Raw genomic sequence first — 19,191 nt, forward strand, 5'->3', positions numbered from 1 at the left:
GGACATGTCGTATGAACAGGAACTGTGTTTTCACTTATGACAGCAGGGAGGTGCATGTACGTGCACATGGCCTTGGGTATTTAGAACCGCTTTCCTGTTATTCTCTCGACTCTGTTGAGGAAGCGAGTCGGCTACAGCAGAGTAATAATTGTGTGCTAAAATACTGAAGGACCTCCAGGCACAGGAAGGACTGAGGGGATCGAGGAACTTCCTGAATTACACAGTCTGTGTGCTGATTTAAAAAGATGCCAAACTGAGATCATTCCAAAATATGACTAATAAAGCAGAAATTAAAGGTGGTAATCTTCATAAAACAAGTCATGTCAGGAATTGTTCCATGTAGAAGAAACACTTACTCTCCTCTAGTGGCCATTTAAAAGTACTACATCATCAAAAACAACTTACAGAAGCGCCACAAAGAAACAGCAATGTTGTAAAAATGTACATTTATTCCAAATGTTTTGAGAACCTGAAGACAAAATATTTAAGTACAGTGTGTAAAATACCTGAAAAGGTAGACGAACAAGAAAATCTGATTATGTGAATCTACTGCTGTAATTTTCCAGAAGTTTTTCCAAAGTTGATCAAAACATTTCAAAAGCTGTGTAGAACTGCACAAAAAAATGTTGCAGCAGACAGGAACTCCATAATCATTTCTAAAAATATCTCATTTCACACGAGGACATTTGTTTTGAAAAGGAAAAGGTCCCACCTCTCTGATTGTTCAGGACTTTGTGACAGTCTTTAAAAGCATGTTCTTCAAGTACGTGCACAGCTGGTTCATCAGGTCTTTGTTCTGGCCTTCCACCCAGTGCATCTCGATCATCACGCCGCTCTCCTCCAGCATCACGTTCAGCAGACACTTGAACAGGAAGTGTTTGACTGTGCTAGGGCTCAGGGGTCGCTTGGAAGGCGGCTCTCTTGCTGAGGCAGCAGCTTCCTGGGGCTCTGCTTCCTGGCCGGGTTCTGTGCAGGTCGAGGACTCCATGTCCACATCCTCACCTGGTCCACTCTCTGACAGCACTTTTTGTTCTCCAGTTTTGTCAGCTGTTGCTTCTTTAACTGGCTCGTTTGAAGGTGTAGCTTCGTTCTCGGTGTTACTGTCCTGGCTGCTGCTGTTCGTGGAGGTGTTCTGGTTCTGGGAGGGTGGAGGTGTTCCAGTGGTTTGAGAACTGGTTCCAGCACAGTGAGGCGCTCTGGGAAGCTCTCGCAGCTGTCGCCTCTGTTCACGTTTCTTCTGCCGCCCGTGGATCCAGGTGTTCTCCACAGCTGTCAGAAACAGGCTCTGCTCCTGCTTTCTGCAGGGGACACGTTTGTGCAGAACCTGCAGTGCAACAAGAGATCATCAGCTGAGACTGGACTGGAGGTGAGACACCAGAGCAACCCAGTACTTCTGACGTCCAGTTCACTGCACAGAACAAGTACCACATACAGCGAGGTACTGGTTTAGGCAGAGGCACTAAAAGGAAACAATTGACAGTACTAACCGATCAGTTTTCTCATTTTCACTCCACATTTTAATGATGTAAAAACATTTTGATGTTTCAGGTAAACGTTAGTACTGTCTGAAAACAACCTTCAAATCTGTGAGACTTTTTTCTAATTAATGCAAAATGAGGAAACTTGATTTCTTATTTTATATCTGGGCTACAGATACAGTTTAGAAACAATTATTCTTTTTTCTATGCTTAATATTAAACCTGGTAAATATGTATTATTTTCTGTTTTCTACAATTTTATGAAACCTTTTTAAAACTATTCTTTTTTTATTAAATAAAAAATGTTTTAATTGTCAACCATATTAACAGCCAATATTAGATATACTGGCCTCAATATTTGCAGCGACTTGACAACATTTTTTTCTCACCACACATCTCTGTCATACCACTAATAGAGCAATCCTTCTATCCCAGGAATTGGATGAATTGTAGCAGTTTGGGCTGAGAAAATTATGGTTGCAGGTCAGGTTGGTCCTGTCTGATAGATGGCAGACAGTATAATAATAATATCTGACATTTTAGGTTTAACCTGTCACAGTGTAATGGTTTTTGATCTGAGGTTTAAAAAAAAAAAAGAGTCGTGCAATCTCCCCTTTTTGCATTTTCACAAAGTTGAAAATGAGCTTCAGACAGTATTCAGAGTTTAGCTAAAATATCTAACATAGTTTTACATCATTAATAGTGGAAAAAATAAGAATCAACACAACCAAGTTTCTCTTAACTTTTCTGTTACTTAGATTCAATTTTGGATTATTTACATCATTCTGACTGGCAAACACATAATTAAAGTAATCTAAAAAAACACAGTGTAGCTCTCTTGAACCGAGGAGAATGGAACCACAGTTCTGATGAGTTAGAATTAAACTGTAGATATCTGACACACTGCTGTTGTTTTTCACTTACAGATGTCTGTAGCTGAACTGTAATGAGAACCTCGTACATGTGAATGGTAAACGTGACATCATTTCTCCTTTAAGAATGATGCTGTAGATGTCTGAATGATGTTTTTTTGGCAAGGAAGAACTGCATCAAAAGTAGCTGCAATATACATCCAGTCTATCTACTAAATGTTTAAATGGCTGATCACAGATTAAGGTGAGGCATCCAAAACGCTTTGTTATGTCTGAAATATCAGAAATCCAGTTCTTGATGCCTGATCTAGGAACTTACAGTTCCACCAGTCACAATCCTTTTTAACAAATAGAAATTGAATTATAGATATCTGTAATAATTCATTATAGCGAAAAAGGTATTACTGAAAATATCTATGTGAATATAAAAACACAGAAGTTAAACATTTTCAGTTGTCTAAAAATGACGCTTTGATGTCATTCACAAACAGTAAACTGCTACTAGTCAGAATGATTAAATGTGATGGTTCTGTCACTTCATCACACACAGTTTGTGTATGTGTTTAAAATTACAACAACTGCAACTGAATTTTTAACTGAAAGGGCAGAGAGAGCTCTGAAAAAAAACCCCATTTAATGTATTTTACTCACACAATACTCTACATCTGTCATTCAGAGTGCATTTAGTCGTCGCTGTAGGACCGAGTTAGAAAAACCCAAAATCTTAGACTGGTGCTGCACAAACATAAGGAGACACTTGCTGACACAAAACACATGAATGATGGTTCAGTTTTCTGAGTGGCAGTGCGGCGGTAAAGTTTACCCTCAGGTCGGTGAGCGTCTTCTCCAGCAGAGCGGCGACGGCGCCAACAGGGCTGCTGCTGGTGCAACCTACAGCCGAGGCCCGGGCCTGGAGCTCCTTCAGCCCCGCCTCCGGTAGCGTGAACGACAGGGGTTTCCGGGCCTTCTCCAGTTTGCGCTTCTTACTGGGAGGAGACTGACACAAAACAAAGACAATTAGAGAGAATTAAACAACAATCTGTATCACATATTGTTGTGGACAGCTGAAACTTGTATAACAATTAAAGGTGCGTTTCAATAAAAACACAGTCACGTCTAAAGGAGACTGTGTGGGGCAGTAATGCCAGAGATACCTGTGGTAGATGAGTCAGGAAGATTATTTTCTAACCAATGCATGATAATTCAGATACAACAAACCACAAAAACTGCCATGACAATAGCAAAGAATTTGCTTCCCCCAGGAGCAAACAGAGTAAAACCTTCTGCAGATTAGATACAGCCGGAATATTTCTAGCTCTTTTGTTCTGAACCAACTCCGTGTTTTGTTTTGTGTATTTCCCCCACTTCATGAACACTAGTTACATTGTTAGACCTACCGCTTTATTTCTGTATCTGGTCTGCTGTGTGTCTCCTGTGTTTAGAAGTTGCATACTTAAAGACAAGGGCTCAAGTCAAAACAGCTGGTCTGGAGATGCCGTTTGGTTTTCGGTCGACATTTTTAGACGTCTGGAAATAACATGAGTCATAGAAGTTCAAACGTGTCCAGACCGGAGCTGACAGCAGAGGGCAGCGTTTACTCAGAAGCAGCTGGATAACTCTTTATGAGGAATTCAGAAATATGTGACAAAGTGGTGCTTTAAAGCAAAAATCTTTGATAACAGCACACTGCTGAGGCGGAACATGAACACCCCAGCTGTATACAATAACTCCTTACTTTTGTCTTCTATTTTAACTACTGCTGGTAAACCAGACAGACATGCAGACGATATAGCATCATACCTAAAATCATTTAAGAACAGTTTAAAACCTTGCACCATTAGTGAGAAGGTTTAGTGTGACATTTTGGTAATATTGGGCAACAGAGGATAAACCTAATTGTGAGCCAGTAGCGGGACACTAGACCACAACATAAAGAGCGAAATCTGGATGTCTGAACGAGTGAGAGAGAAAAAGCATAAAGGAGAGGAAGCACACTGTTGCATCAGACGAAGGCATCGATGCAATATGATGGGTCTTCTGCCCCGCTGTTTAGAGGCATCAAACATCACCGCCCTGCTGCCGAATGAAAACCTGACAGACAGCAACACCTGGCTTCACTCCGATTGCTTTTCTTCTTGTTCTTTCATCAGAAAGTTATGCCTGGATGTTTGTTGGCTAAAATGTAAACGAGTTAACCCTCGTGTTGTCCTGCAGGTCAAACTGACCCGTTTTAAAGTTCAAAAATGTGGGGAAAAAATATATTTTCACAGTGAAACTTCTGATGTCCACATGTTCAACATTTTTGGGAAATTTATGAACATTTTTTGGTGGGAAAAAAGACATTTTAAAAATGTTTCTTAAGAACATTGACAAAAAAAATCAACCAAAATCCAGCGAAATTCGCTGGATTTTGGTTGATTTTTTTTGGTCAATGTTCTTAAGAAATTATTAGAAGTTTTATTGATACATTTGTAATCATTTTAGATATTTTTACTCATTTTTTGAAAACATTTACAAGCATTTTCTTGCCAAATTTGGGAGATTTTGAATAAAATGTTTAAGGGAAACTTTAAAGAAATTATTGGAATTTGCACATTTTAAGAAATGTGAGGAATTTTTTTTTGCTGAATTTTTGGGTTTTTTCCAGATAAGGAAGCAATATTTTTTGGGGCCCTTAAACGAAGACAACAGGAGGGTTAAGTGAAAAGAACACCACAGTGAATCCCATCATTACTGCACATGTAGCACAAATCTGAAGATGTTTGCTGAACGCCACAGGAGGGCGCTCAAACCACGCACGCTCCACATGAACCTGCAGTAAATCAAACTGTTCCTTATATCTAATCTCCTCTAATGTCACACTGTAATGGCGGTGGAGGTCATTATCCAACTGGGTCTGAATGCAAAAGCTCTGCAGTGACTGTCCGCTGCAGCCGATATGTGAACGCTGCATTCGGAGTCACTGCAGGCTGATAGTGGGGAGACAGCAGGGGTCTGCAGCAGCAGCAGCATTGCACGGTGACGGAGCAGACAGCATGGCCGACTGACCTACAAACAGCACAGCGAAAGAGGAAGCTGTGACCTTCACACTGCTGCACTCAGCTGGAGTCAAGTTCCAGTTACTTTTTCACTACAGGCTATTGTAGTTTAGAATATTCCCTTAATTTACATTTTCCTTTCCCCCCAAGATGAAAATTTAATTATAACTAAATGTATCTGCTGCTTTGTCAAGAGAGAAAAGAAGCAAACTAAGTGTTCACTCCAGGGAGAGTGTATTTGGTGCATATCTGCAAGAGATGGACACTTTTAATTAACGTCTTGACAGTGGACGCTGCCTCGTCTGGCTGCTTGTTAGAGCCTCTTTCATTTCTTCTTGTTTGTCCCAGATGTCTCCCCCTTTTCCTCCACGCCCTGAGATCCCTGCAGCTCTTTGTACAAGAAAAAGAAATCAATAAAATCCATCAAGCCGAACCTGTCTGTTTGTACGCAGCATCCTTGACACGGATTCTCGCCCTCATACTTTGCCATATAAACACACAGATTTGTAGACAAAGAGCATGAAACCCACGTGTGCAGTTTTAAATACACACCCCTCCACTGAATCACATCCTCTTCCGACTCTGCTGCTCTTTCACTCCATTATTAATCCCACTTACCCGCTCTCACCTCACCGCATGCTCTCTCTCTCACACACACTGAGTGGATGGAAACCATACAATAAAAGCCTGCCCCAATTTTCAATCCCAGTCCAACTAGAGCTGCTCTCTCCAGCTTCAGTGTCATTCAATCATACATCTTGACTTTCTCAGTCTGTGCGTACACACACACACACACAGCGGAGAAAGAAACAAAACACTGCCGATTTCACCTTCAGGCAAACATCTCAAATCACACTCTGATCACTCCTCTCCTCCCAACCCCCTATTTCCTTTTAGTCAAGTCCCAAAACCCCCGTATGGACCCTGGACTCTCCTGATCTCTCCTGCTGCCAGAGGCCTGTATGAGCAACAACAACAAGCCTCAGGGCTCAGATAAAGCAAGTCCTTTTATTCCGTCTGACTCTGCTCTATGTGCATCCTCCTTTTGTCTGCATTCACTATGTCTCTTTATCCACATCCGCTCAAGACAGTATCTGTTAACTCTTGCTAATAAGAGGGCAAATAACAGCTTTTAAAGGTGGACCATGATGCTGGAGGCTCCTGTAGACTAACCAGATGGACGTTTTCTGGAGTTGGACGGGTTCGTCTATTAGCGTAAGAAGCCAAAAGTGTTGATGATTGTTCCTAAATGGCAAATCAAGATGCTGTTTTGTTTAAATACGAGGGATGACGCTCATTTTCAGATCTATCCAGGAAGACAGGGAGAAGTTCAAACCTTGCTTCCTTTCTCAGATCCACACAACTGAACAATCACAACCTGAAGTGGGCGTAAATGTCCACTTAGAGAACTCAAATCACAGCTGCTTCGATTCTGACGTCAGGAAGCTGCCAACGGGGAACAGGTTTCTGAAGCTGCCTGACCATCTGGCCAGCAGCTCTGATGAAGTACACTGGCACCTTTTTAGGACAATATAATGCAGCTATAGAAGATTTTATGGCAACTCTCCACACAGCAGTACGGAAGAGACAAATCTGATGGAAACTGTGCTTGTACACACCAAGAAAGCTGGAAAATTATTCAGTATTTTAACGTGAAGTGGAGAAAAGAGAGAGAAAAGAAAATCTATGCGATGATCAAAGTTAAAACAAATTAACTTTAAAGAAAAAGACATGAGAACGTTCATACATGTCTGTTTAGCATCTATCCTGGCCTGCATTTATGTCAGATGTTGTAATTTCCTAATCTGGGAACCAAACCTAAGAACTGACTCTAAAGTTAAACTAACAGATCAATGAGTTTCAGTTCATTTACAACACAGACTTTCTTTCAAGATGAGCGCTGTAAATCCAGATGTGTAGATTTGTTTATTTGTGTTTCTGTGAGGACAGTTTTCTACCTTTCTGGTTAAACAAACTCAAAGAAGAGAAAATGCTGAGATAAAATAGTGGGAATAATAATAATAGCAGTTTGGGGCTGCTGTGGTAAGAAGAGGTTAAGTAGGTCACAGCTGCATGCGTGTCACATATGTTAAAGTCTATATGTAACAATAATGAGCAGCCACATGAATGTGCGCATGTAGCAGACGGCTATAGAAACATGCATGCAGGCAGAATTAGGTAGTCGACCGTGCACTGAACCGCACACGCAGAATCTTATCATGTAACTCCACATACACACACACAAACACACACGTGCTCCAGGGGTCTGCCTGGTAATGATGACGAGCAGCTCCCGAGTGGAAATGGCAGAGGAGCTACGTGAACGTGGAGGAGGAGGAGGAGGAGGGAGGGTGGCAGCAGAAAATGTAGGCCAATCATTCTGCTCAACTGCTTTTGTGCTGAAAAGGCCAAAACAGAGAGGACTCCAACAAACAGTCCTCATAATGCAGCCTCTCCTGCACCTGCCTTTGTTTGATCCCATCTATCAGCGCCGCAGCATCGCTTTTAGTCCTCGCTGTGCTATTTCTATTTATCTCCAACTCCATCCCTGTCCAGACAAGTCAGCGGTACAGTCTGTGCGCACACTCCTGCCCTGGCAACTGTTGCCTGGCTACGGCATGTTAGAAATCACATAAACATCTCCCCAGAGGACGGGGTAAGTGCACATAATGGATCAGGGCTGGAGGGAAAGAGGATCCAGTGTGGAGAGAGGATGGAGCGGGACAGCGATGGTGCATTATTGAGGAGGAGGAGGGTTTTTGGAAACATCCACAAGCAGAGCAGAGAGACCGGTTTTAAGGAGACAGCCTGGTCTAATAAAGATGTGTGGCCCTGAATGTTGGTATCAGGCTCCAGTGACTCAAACCAACCCGAGCTACATGTGTGAACTTACTGGAACAGTCACGTCGTCATAGAAACTCCAGGCCAGCGCCCACCGCATGGTCCGACCCTGGCAGAACTCAGTGTGGGTCACTTTAGGCACCTGAACAACAGGAAAAAAGAGAACACAGTCAGATGTGACCAGCATAGTGATGCTAGCCAAACATTCACATTCTCCTCAGATGGTCCACTTTTCTTAGTAGGGAAGTCGCTATTCTGACCATGTTTATGTGCTTTTAAGACGAAATGTGGAAACAGTGAAGACACTACTAAGACCATGTGTTGTATTTCTGTTTAAGCAACACACTGATAGCTGCTAGACCTTAAATATTGCTTTAAGTGACTTCTTGTCAGGATTACTGCTGAGAAGTAACTTTTGTAACTGACCCAAGTCACAGCAACATACAGACACAATGAATTAAAGGTTTCTGTACAATACGGGACAACATTTATGCGTATTTCACATCAACACTTTGGTAACTCGTGTACCTAAATTTTCACCTACTGTCTGAGTTGTTGTGCATGTTCATTTTCATAGCTGGGAGCTCACTTTTCAGATTATTCCAAAACCACATGAATTCACTTAAACTTCCCTCTGATAATTATATTTTTGTTTCTGTTTTTATTTTAAGAGAAGATCTGTCAGGCTCATGATGCTCCCCTTTACACGGTAGATATTATAAAAGCTTGTGAAGCTGCCAGAATGCTTTATTAGAAAGGTATATTGTATTATATATAAAAAAAACAAAACTGTATTTCAAATTTCCAAAGAATGGTATGGAAAGTTAGCCTAGCCGTGCTTGACCCAGCTCTTAAGACACAAGGGTCTAGGAACGCTCGACAGGGAGGGAGGCGGGCTAAAAGGTTGTCTTTCAAATCACTCTGCAGCAATTGGGTAGGTATACAACCAATCAGCACAACGAATAGGCTGACGTAGTTCCTAGAGCGCCGGCGGATTGTGGCTAAGTCCCATTAGCTTCCCAACCAGCGGAGCCAACTGGTATATTAAGGATTTGCCATATCCCGTCGGCATAAGTCCAAATACGTCTTTCTTCTCAATGAAACACTTCAGTGCCGTCCTTTGTTTATCTTTCAAGTTGAATTTTAGCTTCAAATCTTTAAGGGCTGTGGCCAAAGCCGAGTCAAAAGATAACTGTTTATTGTGCGCCGGTTGTTTCTGTCAGAATCGTCGCGCCTCTGTTGTCACTTAGTTACGCCCGCCTTCTGACTCTACACTTCATGGTGATTGGTCCGGCCAGTTTTAGGAGCATCCAGCCTCGAGCCTTATGGAGGGTAACTAGACCCACCCTGGCAGAGAAATAAATTCGTTGCCATGGGTTGTCTAGTACTGCTAGGCTAATGGCAAGTGGCTTTCAGTAAGACTTGTAATTTTGTATATTTTGGAAGAAACATGTTTGTCTCCTTTTCAATGATTCATTTATTCTAAGCATACAAGTAACAGTGCTCCCCTCTGAATCAATAATTACAAAACATAAGGAGTAACTTTATTCTGATCAGTTCTGTCACCATTTATAATCATAAGTAATTAATGAAGTTACTGCTGTTGCTCTCCAACAACGACAACTCTCCTCTTTTAATTATGAAATAAACTCAAAGAGAAAAGACTTCTACAACCAGTCTGAAGCTGGAAACGTTTTATCAAAACCTGGGTCACATTCATCGCTGAGGGTCGTTAATCTGACCTCTTACAGACGGTCTTTATCAGTTTTATTTTTTCTGGACATTTCAGTTTGTCATAGAAACTGTAGAGTAGACGAGAAGTAGATTTTTTTTGTGATTTTTTTTCCTAACGCAGCTCAAACTTGTGACCTGTGATAGGAACTTGTACCAGGTCTGACCTTGTATGAACGGCTTTGCAACTTTAATGGAAAAGCAACCGGACATTGAGGCTAAACGCTGAGATGCCGTCAGATTAACGGAACGAGTTCCTCTCTGAAAACGACCTATGAGATGTACAGAGATGAGTTCCCGCTGTGATTTTTGGCTCCCTATTTCTGGGTGACAAAATAACGATTGGGGATCCACGGTGTGAAAACAAACACGTTTGGTGTGAAAATCATTGCGCTAACAGAGCACTTTAACTGTCGCTAGCTAACGGCCTCAGTAAATAAGAGGAGGGGTGACTTGGGTGAGGGTCAGAGGTCGATCAGCTCAGAGTCAGAGAGGTTTTTATGTGACATTTGCTAAATTAAAAAACACAAAGAGAAACGAGGGCACGCTGGAGAGTAAATTGAGTAATGGGTGATAAAAGCATTAGCATATTAACTAGAGCAGGTTTCTTTTTACACAGACTCCAGAACGAGGCCTCTGTCTCCTCCCTGGATGTGAGCCAAGGCTGCACTCACCCTGATGAACAGCGACAGCAGCCTGAAAACCTCTGGTGGAGCTTCGAGAGGCGGCAGGTGCAGACGGGGGGTGACTGGGGGTCCCTTTCTTTTTCTATGGGCATGTGAGGGAAGAGACTGGCAGCGGACCAGAGGCCTGCAGCAGTCAGGAATCATGTGCCGGGCTATTAGTTAAGCTAATGACGCTAATGCATGTTAGCTACAGAGTACTGCGTGATTCAGTCATGCACCGCTGACAGAAGCTCATTCATGGTTGGTTTGTGACACTGCTTGGCTGGCATATTAGAAGGGGCCGATCTGCTCTACATCAATACACAGGAGAGCCTGAGATGGGAGGCAGGGATTGTTTTAACAAGCCATTATCAAACCCTGCGATGAGCGGCGTGTTGCTGCATGAACAAACAGAGATCAGAGCTGTTGCTGCTCTTCAACTCTCACCACGTTTCTGCATGTGTTTGTGCATTTGTCTTTGTTCTGGGTCTCACTGGCGACTCACCCCTTGCTTCCTCAGCTCCTCTTTCAAAGGTGCCAGGCTACACTTCTTCCCCAACATGCAGCTGTACCACCTGCAGAAAGAAGAATCCATATAACCCAGCTGTGTGTGACTGTGAGCGGCTGACGGCCCGTGGTGTGAATCACTGAGCACAGATCAAACGAGCAGAGGTGGGCTTTGGGGAGCGGCGCAAAGTAAAACATGAGAGACAGAAAAACATCCGGCTGTGAGCGGTCCGCAGAGGAGGGAAAACGGTTTTGAAGTCGTCCCGTGGCAGAGGCCTGATCGATAATCACTGCTGTGCTATAAAGACATGAGGTTGGTCCTGATCAATGAGCAGCAGAGTCCTGCCGGGAAGACGGAGGAAAGATAAACACATCAGGGAGTCAGAGAGGACGGACGTCCGGTCAGTTTCACCGAGCTGGTCACGAGTGGGTGTGGAGTTTTCACGAGATATTATTAAAAGCTCATCATCTGGTCTGTATTTATTCACCACAGCTTGAAAAAAATGTAAGTGGTGGTAAGAAAAACCTGTTATTATGCACTCAAAGCCCAGCCAGGGGTGTGAGGAAAAAATAATAGTTTTGTTTTAATCTCTCCGGACAAAGTCATTCGACTGCCCGGCTGTTGAAATCCAACTGAGAGAAGCTTTGAATTGATCAAAATGATCTGCTCATTTGAGTCCTTCTCAAATTTACCGTCAAATCAGCTGCTGACTGTTTAACTCTAGACAGCAGGTTCTAATTTGGGATATAAAAAAGCCAACAATCTGATTTTTAGCCCTTATGGTGTCCTTATTATAATTTTGACAAGATTTAAAATATTAATTTACGCAGTTGTAAAAAAAAAAACGCAACTTTAGTCTTGGTTTCAATGCATATTTGGGGAAAAAATGCACTGATCACGCTGATAACAAAATGAAACCAGCAGTAACCACTAATGCCAACTGTGCTGAGTGGTCAGAATTTATGGAGTCACACCCAGCTAGTTAGTCACATCCAGCTAGTTAGTCACACCCAGCTAGTTAGTCACATCCAGCTAGTTAGTCACACTGTGGTGTGTGGATCTCCTCTTATCTAAAAACTTCTAAAAGCAATCAGTTAAAATCAAAATCAAGCAATTGTTACTCCAATCTAACATGGGTAAGTGCACATTTAATGAGATTTGGTTGGACAACAGTGCATTCAGTACTTGGATGAAGCCTCTTGAAAATCCATCCATCCATTCTCTATACACCGCTTTATCCTCACTAGGGTCATGGGGGGTGCTGGAGTCTATCCCAGCTGACTCGGTGAAGGCAGGGGACACCCAGGACAGGTCACCAGTCTGTCACAGGGCTACATATTCAGACAAACAATCACACTCACATTCACACCTACGGACAATTTAGAGTGATCAATTAACCTCAGCATGTTTTTGGACTGTGGGAGGAAGCCGGAGTACCCGGAGAAAACCCACGCATGCACAGGGAGAACATGCAAACTCCATGCAGAAAGATCCCAGGCCCAGGCCGGGATTTGAACCGGGGATCTTCTTGCTGCAAGGCCAAAGTGCTAACCACTGCGACACTGTGCAGCCCCCTCTTGAAAATAAATTTTGCAATTCAAAAGTCAGAAAAACACCAGTTTAAAAGCTTTACAAACAGTAGTCAGGAAGAAAATAAGCAGTTTGAGTTTTAGTTTGTTGGATACTATAGTAAACAAAAAGGCTTAAACTTAACTCATTGAAACCTGCAGCAACCATGAATATAATTTAATGTGAGGCAAAATTGTGTACTGTATGTTGATTTTTTGGATTTTAGACTGTTGGTAGAACAAAACAAAAAACATTGCAAGAATTTTTTTGGACTGTATAATTATGATAACAGTGTCTTAGTCAAACATCTCACTTTGGGCTTTCGTACATTTTGATGGGTGTTTTTATTTTTTTATTTTTAACACAAACTACACAATAAATCAATTAGTAGAGAAAATAATGAACCAAATGACTTGCTAATGAGTCTATTTTCTAAAAAAACGACAGCATAATCTCATAATAACATAATCACTGAGCAGTAGGAGAGTACATATGATTTTAAGTAAGATTAATACACTAATTTTCAGCTGAAATGTGTACAAATACAGTGTTAGGTCTTTTTTTGGTTTAAGATGCTCTGACCTTATCGTTTCCTTCTTTATTCACACAGTCCTATCGTTAGCTGTAAAAAGGCACAAAGCCTCGACAAAATTACATCCTACAGAGTGTTTAACTTTGTGACTGACAGTAGGAAAAGGGCACCGACATGTAATCAGGTTAGGGAGGTTTGAAGATGCCCAGAGGGCGGAGGGGGCGGGCACAGCAACATGTCAGCCTCAGTTGACACAATGAAATATTGAACAGCTCTAATATTCACAGATGTTTGCCACTTTTCATCTCAGTGGGGAGGAAACACCCAGAAGAGATCCCCGATCGCTACGGCTTTTTCAAGAATCCTAAACAGTGCAGCTGCATTAGCTTCCACATTCAGCCGTCTCTCTTCACGTTTCTGAAGCACAGACGCTCGAGTACGATCTCATTACCAGAGATGGTAATTTTCATATCAATGGCGAGAAGACTTTGGAGTATTACCTCATTTCTAACTGCATGTTACACCCTTATCTGACAGTAATTACCCTTTGGTGGAAAGCAGGGAACGAGGAGCAGGGCGGAGTGTCTCAAAGGCCCAATCAGAGAGGCTGGCAGTGTTTCCATGGACACCCGGTGGCTCTGGTGTCCCAGCATGCTTTTGGGAGTGACAGGCGGCTCTGGTTGGTTTGTCCGCAGCCTCAAACCTGTTAAATAAAACCCTGACTTTCTCTCCCCGCTGGATGAATGTAACAGAGCCACACAGGAGCAGGCAGGTGTTAACATCAGCTCCTCGCAAGGCCTCGTCTCTCTGCTGAAGCATCATGCAAACACACACGGCTGCATACAGCGCGCACACACACACACACACACTGCACTCTCTGCAGGAGGCCCGAGCAGGTGTGGCAGGTCTAATCAGTTTTAATAGCGCCACTCTGCAGCTCCCTCCACCCGGGTCTCACTTGGCTGCTCCGGTGACAGCCCTGGTAACGGGGGAGGGTGAAGTGACGGCCGCCGGAGACTCCCCCACCCACCCACCCAAACACAGCTGTTCCCTGTGGGCTCCCGGATACTGCACAGAGCGAGTGTGTGCCAAAATCATTAAGGCGACTGTGGGTGACAGCTCCATCAATGTGCAGCAACCCATCTGCCCATTTCCTCTCTCAGTGTCCCCCTTTCACTGGTGCACTCAGTGGCCATTTAAACCTCTCCAAGCCTCTCCAGAACCAACAAAACGGCAGCACTCCACACTCATGAGTGAATTTAATCATGTAACTGTGTGGCCCTGTATGGTTGGGAAGAAGAATACAGCTCCAACCAGAAAAAAGTTCTCTTCCTCACCGCAGGCGCTTTTTGAGTTGCAGGCTGTCATGAATGATCCTCTTGACAAACTCCAGTTCCCCGCCCTCTGCCATGATCTCCGTCACCCCGCCCGTGTTCACTGAACTGGGAGGCGGTCGCCGTGAGTTCCTGGAGTTTACCCCCTGGAGAGGGCAGCAAGACAGACAGAGATTAGGATGGAATCCCATTAGAAGCCTGTTACTATTGTGTAAACAAACAGCGTTTAATGTTGGAGCCACTCTGGCCAGAGTCAAGTCATGCACCGACCTCAGGAACTTAAAGGTTCAGGACAGGACGCCATTAAACATTTAAAACGTGAAAACCAGGGAAACGCTCACCTTCGCTTCCAGCTGGTTGGCAAAAAAAGGAGGGTTGCACATGCAGAAGTCGTACACTATTTCTGTCTCCTCTTTCAAGGCGTCCATTAGCAAAGTCTTCTGAGGAACTTTGACAACTGGAAGAAGCAAAAAACACTTAAAGTGAGGTGAAACTGGGCGTTTTAGGTTATGAGACTGTGTGATGCATTCACAATGGCCAGTTTAGAGCTTCACAGTCCAAAGATCGAACCCTCATTCTGGGTGGATAAGAAGTCCTTACAGTGTGATCGACTACACCTAGAAACCAAGAGAGACCTTACACTAAATACTGTGGCTGATGCAACACTGCTTTATTTCTGTATTTTTAATAAATAGCAGCAGACGATGTGAGAGGTTTGACCGTTTTTTCCGTTTACACTGCACTGCAGCACTAAAATTCAGAAGCAACCACTTGAAACATCTCAAAAATACCATGAAGATTACGACTACAAATGACACCACAATAATTTTGCCAGCCCTGAGAATGCTGATCACTTCCTATCATAGAAGACAACGAAAGGCAGAAAATCCCTCACAACTTTGACATGACAATATTAAAGATGTTTACATGAACATTCAAATAATCATCAGTTTAGTTGGAGTCCAGTCACAGCGACTGAAACCCTGATTATGCCTTAAAGAGAGATTAACAAACTTTTACTCTTTTTTTTTAGAATGAAAAACCCAAATCTTTCTCTAACAGGCGAAATCCTGAATCCATAAGCAAATGAGAATTTCTGCTTCTGCCAACCAGTCAAGCTGCAAGCAAACATCTATTTCTGTCCAGCTTCATAAGATAAGATAAGATAAGACAGACTTTATTTATCTCACAAAGGAGAAATTTACATATAAAATATGTAGTGAAGACTCTGATGTGTCAATTCAATAAGAGAAACAAAAAACACAGTCAGATTTCTTGTACGTGTTCACATGTTTGGCTGACTAAGCTTGGCGCCATGACAGCAGAAGATGCTTCAAACATGATTTCGTTGAAAAGAATCTACAAATTCTAACTCACCGATGCTTCACACACATCTTCAACCCGGCAGAATGAAAAATTAGGGATGCGCAATGCTGCTTTTTGCTGATATGCCAACATTTTGCAACTCATTCTGGCCAATTTCTGATCTCAACATATGTATGCATGTTTCCCGCTTCACTGCAGAGAACATCATGTCTCTCTTGTAGTGAGTTAACGTATTATTATGTCTGCTCTGGTGGCATGAGGAGAGATAAAACACAACATTTTTAAATGAGCACCGTCACAAGGTAAAATAGGAAAACTACTTCAACATGGGACTCATACCATATTTATTTTTTAGATAACATTTTCAAAACAACCTGTAAACATTAGCCTAGAAACTATTATATGCCTATCAGTAATGACTTTTGAGGTGACGCCAATGTTTAATTTTTATCATCAACGGACACAGAGTAATGTAGAAATCACTGTGAATCCCTACAGAACAATGTATCTACATAATGACCACAGAGAGCACAGAAAATCCCATTAATTCACAATTGTATCCTATTATATTATATACTTGTGTGAAATTGTATCATATTTACCAGTTTAGTAAAGTCACAGCAACCTTTAATCTTTTGAACCCTCAAAACCCACCAGCCAGGTTGAAAAGCACATTTAGGCTTTTTTATTTACTCGAGTGAAAGAATGTAAAAACAAAACAAATTGTCAGATTATCGACTTTCTAACAGTCCTGTCAGTTTCATCTGAAACATCACCCCAATCTAAGCTTAAAACCATAATATTTCATCAAAATCCATTTGTTTTACATTTGCCCAAACCAGATTCTGTAAACAACAAAGACTTCGGCTCCCCTCGCACTCAGAAGCCACGACCGATCTAGCTGTGATCAACAGTCACATGACAAAAAAAAAAAAAGGGATTTTTCAGCTGAACCGGGCTTACCAACCGCTGGACATCGGTGTGAACCGGCCGTTCAAAGTAAGGCTGCGAGCGGCGTGGGAGCGATGGATGACCGATGGAGACCACAGTTTCACTAAGAGTGGAAGGCAGCGCCGGGCGAGTTACGCCACAATTTGCGAATGGATTGTAAATGCTTGGGCTAACGTGTCTGCTGGCACTGTTGTTCGAGCTTTCGCAAAAGCCGGCATCATTTCCGAGGCGCCGCACGGCACGGAAAGTGACTCTGACAGTGAAGAAAGTGAACCTGGCATGTTTGATGGAGGTTTAGCGCAGCTGTTCAATTCAGAAACAGAGGATGAGGACTTCCATGGGTTTGACTGATGACGATTACCGGTAAAAAAAATAAAAAGTGAATACCAAACTCAGTTTTGCTCCCGCTCTATTTTTAAATACGCACACTTGTGTGCTTGTTTTATCTGTGTTTTACCATGCCCGCGCCTATTGATGATTAAAAAAAATGTTAGTACTCTGTAATCAATACTTAAATAAAGCACAACCAAACTCAGTTTTGCTCCGGCTCTATTTTTAAATACGCACACTTGTATGCTTGTGTGTGTGTTATTGTTGTAAGGCCGACGTAGTAGAGGACACCATAAGAACGTTAAAGGGGGAAGTGTGGGCGTGGATTGTATATAAAACCCTCACCATATAATCAGGTGCGCCTTATGTGTGTGTTAAATACAGTAATGGCACACATAACTGAGACTGCGCCTTTTGGTACAGTGCGCCTTTTGGTCGTGAAAATACGGTAACTGAAATATGTGCTTACACGGAGCAGATAGGAGACAAGTTTGAAATGAAATGCTACTCTTATATAGCACAAAAGACATTTTTGATTCTCACTACTTGTAGCCATGCTTGTGAGAGAGTCAAAGAAATGAGCCCAACAGAGTAAACATGTGACAGGAGCTAAAAACACCCAGAATCTGCCTTGAGCTCAGAGAGTTAAACACCAAAATCAAAGTTCAATGTTGTGTCCAAATAAACCTCTGTGCCAAATATGACTAAGTTTCTTGATGACAGTGTTTCCCCTCCTATATAAACGACGAGGTGGCCCGCCTCGCTGGAATAGGCTATCGCCTCATTAAAATTTTGCCGACACTGCCGCCTCACTGGTCCGCACCAAAAAAAAAAAAAAAAGTAATGCTAAATATTAGAAAGCATTGACACATAAGTCCGGTATATTCGCCGCTGAAATCAACAGAATGGCAGCCTTTTCTCGCCATGGGTGAAGACAGCAGGCACATCCCTGTTGGTCGGTAACACTCAGTTCTCTATGACATCCCGCGAGTTCGTGTGTCAAATGTCGGTCGTTTCGATTGGCGAACAACGAGCATGGCGGAAAAGAAGCGGCAGCGCTCCATCGTTTGGTTTTTCGGGGCTAAAAGCAGGTGTGTATCACAGACATAGGTCAAATTAAGTATCAAAACTATCGCATGTCATCAAAATAAAGTGAGCAACGCAGTGTAGGTATCGATCTCGCTTCCTTTACCGAGTTTGCTTACTGTTCTGTTGTCTGCGGCGATACGAATTGACAGTGACTGCAAAAATGGCTCCGGTTAAAACATTTAGGTGACAAAACCCGTTCTCACGAACGAGACAAATGATTTCAACGGAATATAAAGTTCCTAGTTTCTTTTGATAAAATGATTTATAGAGTGCCTGAAATTATATCATTCAACGGCAAAACAAATTCTGTGTTCAAATTCGAGTTCTGTGTTCAAAAAGGTAACAGTTTTGAAAACAGAACTAACTCCTTCAGAAAACCAGTTGTTAACCCAGAGTTGAAGTTTTCTTTCACATTTTTAAGTAAAATGAAGGTCATGACATAACCTTTTTATTATAAATAAAAATGAAGTGGGAATTTGGTACCTAACATGTAGTTGTTTTTAGAAAAAAAGTAAAAGTCACCACTTGATTCCAGATTCAAGTCCTTTGTTGTCTTTTTCAAATTTGTAATAAGAACTGATGTGGCATTTTGGAATGGCTTGTGGAAATCTGACCAGAAAATAACAGACTGGACTAGTTGACATGTTTTGATCGCAAGGACAAGTGGGTTTATATTTGTCATATTTTCTCCCTATCACTAATTTTTAGAAAAGAAACATGAAAATTTTATTTAATTTAGTTTTTGGAAATGGCTACAAATACAACAAAATGTGCTCCAAATTGTGCCAGAATGCCCCATTTTGCATCTTGATTTTCAAAATTTTTCCGGGGGGGCATGCCCCCGGACCCCAACCCACCACCTCGCAGCCATTTCAACCCAGGGGAAACACTGGATGATGTTTCTGAGAATAGAATAGACAACCTGAA

The 19,191-nt window shown here is 42.3% G+C and overlaps 1 protein-coding gene across 2 annotated transcripts in view; it reads right to left on the minus strand.

The window, feature by feature from the left end:
* Nucleotides 1-429: 429 nt before the first annotated feature.
* The window catches only part of mettl16 (methyltransferase 16, N6-methyladenosin), a 37,145-nt gene continuing 18,383 nt past the window's right edge, over nucleotides 430-19,191 (minus strand). For both annotated transcript variants that reach the window (XM_051957640.1, XM_051957641.1), the window contains exons 5-10: nucleotides 14,910-15,025; nucleotides 14,572-14,714; nucleotides 11,131-11,200; nucleotides 8,282-8,371; nucleotides 3,174-3,347; nucleotides 430-1,324 (exon numbers count right to left, since the gene is read on the minus strand). In XM_051957640.1, coding sequence (XP_051813600.1) covers nucleotides 725-1,324; nucleotides 3,174-3,347; nucleotides 8,282-8,371; nucleotides 11,131-11,200; nucleotides 14,572-14,714; nucleotides 14,910-15,025 — 1,193 coding nt within the window. In that variant the 3' untranslated portion in view covers nucleotides 430-724. The remainder of the gene's footprint in view (nucleotides 1,325-3,173; nucleotides 3,348-8,281; nucleotides 8,372-11,130; nucleotides 11,201-14,571; nucleotides 14,715-14,909; nucleotides 15,026-19,191) is intronic.

This window comes from Acanthochromis polyacanthus, chromosome 13 (genome assembly GCF_021347895.1).
Source record: "Acanthochromis polyacanthus isolate Apoly-LR-REF ecotype Palm Island chromosome 13, KAUST_Apoly_ChrSc, whole genome shotgun sequence".
Taxonomy (NCBI): domain Eukaryota; kingdom Metazoa; phylum Chordata; class Actinopteri; family Pomacentridae; genus Acanthochromis; species Acanthochromis polyacanthus.